Below are 7587 nucleotides of genomic sequence, written 5' to 3'. Positions count from 1 at the left end.
AATTTAATTCTTGGATATTCATGCCAACATATCGACATTTGACTATGGGTTCACACTTAATTGGAATGCGAAGTGGACATAGAAGAAGCACTTAATAAAGTATTTTATTGATTAGAACAGACCAATCACTGTCTTAGGTAGGTAGGTAGGTAGGTAGATACTTTATTCATCCCGCTGGAAATTCACAGTTTTTCAGCAGTATCCACAGATTACAGATTAAATAAAATAGAAATAAAAAAGATAAAAAAGAATAATAAAGAATAAGATCTAAGTACAACAGAATAAGATCTGAGTACAACAGAATAAGATCTATAGTACAAGCCAGTGTGCAAAAAGCAATGCACAACAAAAGAAACATAAAAAAAACGTGTGCATGGGTGTATAAAATGTGCATAGAGGTAGGTCAATGTGCAAATTTAGAAGAAATATACAGTATACACATGATAAATAGCAGTAAGCAATATAAACACTATAAACAAGGATTGTAAAAAGATAGAGATATGAACAATTTAAACAGAAGTATTAACAATTTAAGCAGCAGTGGAAAATAAACCTAACCTGAGGAACACAAGCTCCGACCGAGGTTCAGAGTTAGTGTTCAGCCTCACTACAAACCAAAGGTGAGGGTAACCTTTTGTTATGTCAATGTTGTGTATGCTCATATATAGATAACAATATGACATTCAGCCCCAGTATTGATAATATTGACAGGCCTCCTGGCTCCACCTTCCATCTATTGTTTACCAAAAAGCTGCATCTGATGAAATGAAACCCCACTTGGCTCAGACAGACACTGAAGGTTTTGCTTCATCATTGTACCCTGCTGGCCTTGTTCACCGCTTTAGTTTCAGATGCCTTTTTGTGTGGAAGTAAGTAAACACACATTTGATGGAGGCATTAGAGGATGAGGAGCTGATCAGTGCGGCTGCAAAACCCACTTTGGAAATTTCCTTAGGGGACATGGCCGGGGCTTTGTCTAATGATGACTGGCTATGAGAGGCGTGCCACCTCACATTAGGTTTCCTCAGCCTCAGTCCATTCTGCTTTGGATGGAGAGCCTGTTTGTGCTGATAAGAAGTGATTAGAGTTGACTACATCTGTCTTTTTTTTTTTTTTTTTTCTTATTTGAACATGACAGGCTGGAGAATGGAATTAAATGGCCTTTGTCTATGTCTTTGAAGCTGAAATGCTACTAGTTTCTTAAATGATGTGTTGCAGGCCAGAAGGGGATTTTGGCCGTTCTGGGTACTCTGCTTACCTCTGATATGTTTCCATTTGATGAGAGAGCATGTTTTAAAGGACAGATCCACTCAGTTAGTTCAATATGTTGCATTCACAGATGCACTTTGCTTTTTAGTAGTGTGTTTTTCATATTTGAGTAGATGCAAGATCAAATTCTGTTGTTCTGGCATCATGACGGGTTATTTTCAGCGTTTTCTACCTATGTCCAACAGTCAAATGTTGGGGAAATCCATTGTACAAGATGTGCAGAGAGCAATTTCTGCACCACAAGAGCAGCAAGACCAGAATGTAATGCAGCAACAGGACAGGTTGGTTTGTGTAAGGGGCGCGGCCGTAGTCCTATACATATATCAGTGTTCACATGCTAGGTGGCTCGGTAGGTGAAGTGAAGTCTAACCAGCTAACCAGCCAAAAGACATCATCCAACTTTGGTAGAAAGCAACACGTCTGTGGCCCCTCAGTGGCAGTAGTAGAAAAATTACATCATTAAATCACAGAAGAACTCCTAAAATACATTGAACATGACAGATAGATGATATACAGCGGTGGGGAAAGTGTACTTTAATGAGTCCGGATCCCAAGAAGAAGTGACATTTAGTCATTTCGGGTTAAAATCCATTTTTCTGTGCTGCTGTATCAAGCATCTTATCTATTTTCGATGTGTGTGTTTGTGTGTGGTTTAACTCTGCTGGCCACTCTAAATGACTCCCGACTGAATCAATATAGAACTTGAGGGCGTCGGCCGCGTGTCACCAGGCCAGCCAACTCTTTAACAAGGATGTTATTGGTTCTCGGGCTCGGCGCAGACACACTCCACCACACAGCGTCCCAGCACTGCACATCCTGTCACATTTAGACTTTGTGTTTTGCTTGCTTTGCTTGATTTTTGCATAGTGAATATTGAATGTACTGTGTGTGTGGTGCACTGGTTACTGCGTGACTTATCTTGCACACTCACTTGTACACTGTAGTTTTAGTTTACACAGTTTGAATGTAGAGTGTTGCAGTTAAGGTTGGGCTCAAACACAGTTAAATAAAAAATAGAGTCATATTTTAAATTAAGCAAAGATGTTGACGTCAGATATCAAAATTTGCAGTGAAATTGTTTTGTCCCTAAAGTCAGAATGAATATTAATGATGATTAAATATAGATTGGATTCTTGTGTTAACTTGTAGCCCCACTGTGCACCATGTGTCTCTATACTTAGACGTTGAAAAGCTCACAATAAATATATGTCAGCACCAGTGTGAGGAGAAATTCCTGCCCTTCACTTTCTCTGTGCCTGTCAGGAAACACGAGTCACAGTCCTGTTTGGCAGAGTTTTCCTCTAACAGGCTTCTTCTAGTTCACAACAGGAAGTGACAGCATGGTAAAGTTTCAGTTTTAAACTTTTACCAGGCTCTGCTGAGGGGTTAAACATGCAGCTGTTGCAGGATCTTGAAGCTAACTCACTGCAAAGCTGCCTGAGCCTCGTGGAGCCAAGACTGAGCCTGGCGGTCAGCTGCTGCCTTTTCATCCCTCATGTTGTGACTTCTGACCATATGATAAAATTATACCCACAGCTATAGGACACAAGTATCCAGTGTCAATATGAGCTGATAGTGGTGTGAAGAACACGCATGCGCAGTAGGCACTGGGCAGAAAAGTCAATGAGTCGAGTCATAAATCAGCAGCTGACCATCTGACTATTGATTTCCTCTGTGTTTGTTTGTTACTCTGCATAAAAAAGCACTTCATGCTTTGTAAGTAAAGGAACTTATTCTTGAACCTATCCATAGTACCACCTAATTTCTTCAGACCAGCTACTTAACTATTACTTTACATTACAAAAGTAAATAAAGCTTTCTTTATCTAACTCTTTCAAAATATGGTTTTCTAAACAAGCAAGAATCAGAATATAGAAAATACAAGCACATACAAAAAAAAGCACTTAATTATTTGATCTTGAAAAAGAGACTACATCCCTAATGTGCAGAGCAGTAACAAAAACAAAGACGTCACAGGTTTCTGTACCTGCTTTTCTCCGCCTGTGGGTTTTGAGTGGCTGTTTAGCTTTCACTCTGTTGGCTCTGTTGTGATTTGCCGTCCTCCGTGCTGACGCTGGTTCATCAAGCTGCCAAAACTATGACAGTTACCTCAGGAGAGTGAGCTAAGGTTTATTGTCAATACTGGTAGCATTATGGGCTTTTATGTGCAGTCAAATACACCTGCATTAGTAAGAATTTACATAAAGAAGAGATAATGAGATCTTTTTGTATTCTCTCCTAGGCTTATTTTGTCGCACAGTTAATGTTTTTGTGTTGGAATGACAAAGCAGTGGCTGCTGTGCTCACCAGAAAGATCTTAGGTTTCTCTCTGAGATCTGTTTAACTCTTAGCTCTGCTAACTGCCACTTTCTCTCTCCGGATATCTCCTGCTGCCATGGTGTGTGTGTGTGTGTGTGTGTGTGTGTGTGTGTGTGTGTGTGTGTGAGGGATCATGTGAGTAATCCACACTTGGCTTTTAATGCATCAACCAGTATAATTGTACACTCTCTCCCTCTCTCTCTCTGTCCCATTCTTTCCCCTTCTTTCTCTCTCCCATTTTCCCTATATCTGTTTCACCCTGCCTCCTGTCCCAGATATCAACCTGAACTCTCCTAACAAGGGTCTTGGCGTGGATCGCTCCGACAGCCTGTCCGACGTGCCGGTGGAGGGAGCGGTGGGGAACTCGGCCAACCCTCTCCCCCCCGGCCTCACAGAGGAGGAGGCCGAGGAGCTTCGCATTGAGCTCACCAAGGTCAATTCCGTTTTACATATCAGGCATTTACCTGACATTCTCACCTGGACTGAATTTACAGGCTGTGCAACAACTGTGCTTCCATACTGCCAGCAACAGGTCACTGGAAAGCCACATTAAAAATGGAAGTTGTTGAAGCTTTAATTGAAAATAAACTGATAAAGTGATATAAAATGACTTCACCGGTTTATCTGCAGCCCCCAAGAATGGCTTTTTGTAATGTTTATTCTAGAGCAATAACAAATTATTGTTTTAATTGTCAAGTAATCTAACATTTTAGGCTATACAGTATCTAAATAATGACAAATGTCTTCAGATTACTGTGACGAGCAGATGAAATAACCCAAAGTATTAATTTTGTAATGATATCAATGATTGTGTGATGTGATATACTCCCCGGAAAGATGAATATTCAGTGGACGATAAGGAGTGACTCTACTGTTTTTGGCTGGAGTTTGAAGGTCATTCCACTCGGATTAAACCCTCCTCTCCTCCTCCTCCTCCTTTCCTGTCTGGTCTCTGTGGTGTTTCAGGTGGAGGAGGAGATCAACACCCTGCGTCAGGTTTTGTCAGCCAAAGAGAAACACGCCACGGAGCTGAAGAGGAAACTGGGCCTGAGCCCGCTCAATGAACTCAGACAGAATCTCACCAAGGGCTGGCAGGACGTCCAGACCTCCAACGCGTATGTATCCATCACACAAGATTACTTTCAACAAAATGGTGGCACATTATTCCTCTGTAAACTCCTGTGTAAACTGTATGCTAGTGAAATAGACAGGTTACATGTACATTTAGGGTTTAGGGTTTAGGTTAGGGATTGCTGGATTTGTGTTGTCATGTCTTTGGTTTTCTCTAAAGTATAAGTTGTCACTTTCACTTTATACTAAATGAAAGGTACCTCAAGTTTGTCTTCAAGTGTTAATTGCATTGGATAAAAAAAAAAAAAAAAATCAGTGCCCTATGCGCTCATTAAGGAATATCTTGGAATATAACATGAAATATACACATCAAAGTTGTTTTAGGTGAGGTGCGTGGATTTGATTAGAGTATTGTCCTAAATTAAAAGTTTGACCAAAAGAAGACCTTGATCCTAAGTATGAAAAGACAGACCCTGGATCAGTGGATCAGCGCCCCCCATGCTGCTGCTCTATAGTAATGACATTATCAAAAAGACCCATTCATTGTCAATGAGTCATCCGGCAGTGACGCATTGGTGCTTCTGCAGTCTGTACATTGTTCTCTACAGAGCTGTACATCATGCAGGACGAGGGCAAACCTGTGAAATGTAGGCAGACCTTCCTTTAGCTTTGAGAGATGGAGGTGGTGTAACTGTGCTGCACTATCCACAGCTGAGATAACACACACTTGTTTTGCAAGTTGTTATCTTGATTATTGATCATGATAACCAGTTCAAATTTGTACGTCTTTTACTCCAATTTTTCCCATCGTTAGATTAATATCTTTCACAATTACAATGGGTGTTGTAATTGAAATGAAAATGAATGCTTTAACATCATCCGATTTTGCTAGTTGATTGTGGAATCTAAAAATCACAAATTATGATTATACATGATGAGTGTAGTGCAGCCCGGGCTGGTGACTGGGGGTGATCATGCAGGGAAATGCAGTTTGAAGAATCTAAATGAGCACACAGTGAACTGCAGGGGAAAATAAAGCTACTGAAGCTCATTGTGGAGCTCTGTGCAGGGATAAGGCATAATTACTATGCTTCATCTCCATCTCATTATTATGCAGATGATGACAGCCCACATTCCCCCCAGGGATTAATAAAATATGTTTGTCTTTGAGCATACCCACCATTTCACCCAGCTATACATTTCCAGTTGTCTTATACAGGGAATAGATGCAGCATATGTGCATTTAACATTTAAATTAATGTGTCACAAGTTTGAGGTGGGTCCTTTAGGAGTTTCTGAGAATTATACATTTTGTTCATCGAAGTCTACCTCAGAGTTTTGTTGCCATGAAGCAAGTTTGCCTAACTCTTGAATAATGTACGCCTCTGATTCTCCTTTTCTCCCCTCATATATTATCTAAGGAATATGGAACAAGGATAATCATACTGCTAACATCCATTACACACTGGCAACATTTTGAAGCCATCGGTTTTCCAGAAAATTATGCCTGTCGGTTATTTTTAACTTCTGCCCTGTTATGCTTGCTTCGTGAAAATATCACATCCTGGTTAAGGTTTTAATACAGGATAAACTTTTCATATGCATTTTCATATCCCAGTCACAAATATCTTTATACACAAAGAGATAATTACAGATATTACTAAGGAGACATCTGTATATCCAAATGATCATAATCTGTGTTCGCAAAACATTTTCATGCATGTTTACATTACATTTTACATTTTAGACAGTGAAATGATGCATCTAAAAGACAATGAATGTCCCAAATAATATGACATTAATAATTTCTATGAAAATGCACCCACATGTATTATGATATATAGATGATAGATTGGGCTGGGTGTAGTGGACATTTTTATCGCAAGAGAAAAGAGACTTTCCCTGCATGGATGACATCATTCACACAGTATCCTCTCCTTTGTAAGTTTATTGGAGACGACCATTTGAGATACACACTCCTGGCATCTCACCTGAGCCAGGTTGTTTCGATCCTGCCGACCATCCAGAGCATAACCAAATCCCCCCCTCCCTTTTACCGCCTCTGTTTCTAGCTATGTGAGAACCACTGAGAAACTGGGCGAGTGGAATGAGAGAGTTACCAGTTCAGATCTGTGAGTCCACGTTCTGTTTGCTGCTCGCACACTGGTGACGTTCCGGGCTTCTGCCGTGTTTACTCTCTCACGCTCCGCTCTAACACACTTACTCACACACACACACACTGTCTCCCGAACTCTGCCTTCACCTTCGCAACCCCTAACTATGTCTGAGAGCAGTTGTGCTGCAGCAGTTGTTATTTAACATGATGTCTGGCAGCAGGGCGAACACTGATCTGCAGGCAGCGGAGACTTTCTCCTCCCGCTGAATGTGATGCCACCAAAGTACGACTTCTACAACTTGTTTTGTCCAGCTACGCATTAGTTTGATCTTTTTTTTTTTATTCATATGAGCCGGTAGACACCCGTTTCATGCCAGTGTATCCATTACAAAGAGAAAATAGGCAACCCATGGATTGCATCTGAAGGAAAGCTACATACCTAAAAAATTGTGTCTTCAGTTGATGGATCATACTTAATTCATAAAAAAAGCTCAGTGTTTCTGCTGTTAAAACAACCAATATTTAATTTTTATTTTTTCAGCTGTAAATATGCAAAATGTGAGGATTAAAGGACTCACTGTTGGAAAATGCTGGAAACAACGGTTAGACCGATTTTATCAGTGTAACAATATATTGGGAATAGCATGATATCAATAGCTGCCTTTCTTTGACTATCAGATATTGGCATGTCCATGTTTTCTGTCTACAATTTGAAACAGGTTATTCGAATAATTTTCCAATTTAAAAGAATTTTCCAATGTTTTGCACAAAATATCCCTTTTCTGACATCCTTCCAACAAGATGTTCGATAC

The 7587-nt window shown here is 40.2% G+C and overlaps 1 protein-coding gene across 8 annotated transcripts in view; it reads left to right on the top strand.

Moving 5' to 3' along the window:
• The window catches only part of tpd52l2b (tpd52 like 2b), a 29854-nt gene that overhangs the window by 914 nt on the left and 21353 nt on the right, over positions 1 to 7587 (top strand). For all 8 annotated transcript variants that reach the window (XM_030056436.1, XM_030056435.1, XM_030056434.1 and 5 more), the window contains exons 2-3: positions 3864 to 4021; positions 4555 to 4703. In XM_030056436.1, the coding sequence (XP_029912296.1) occupies positions 3864 to 4021; positions 4555 to 4703 (307 nt within the window). The remainder of the gene's footprint in view (positions 1 to 3863; positions 4022 to 4554; positions 4704 to 7587) is intronic.

The sequence above is a fragment of the Myripristis murdjan genome, chromosome 7 (genome assembly GCF_902150065.1).
Source record: "Myripristis murdjan chromosome 7, fMyrMur1.1, whole genome shotgun sequence".
NCBI classification, from domain to species: Eukaryota; Metazoa; Chordata; class Actinopteri; order Holocentriformes; family Holocentridae; genus Myripristis; species Myripristis murdjan.
Note: the sequence above shows the minus strand (reverse complement) of the source record. Positions and strands in the feature narration are given on the sequence as shown.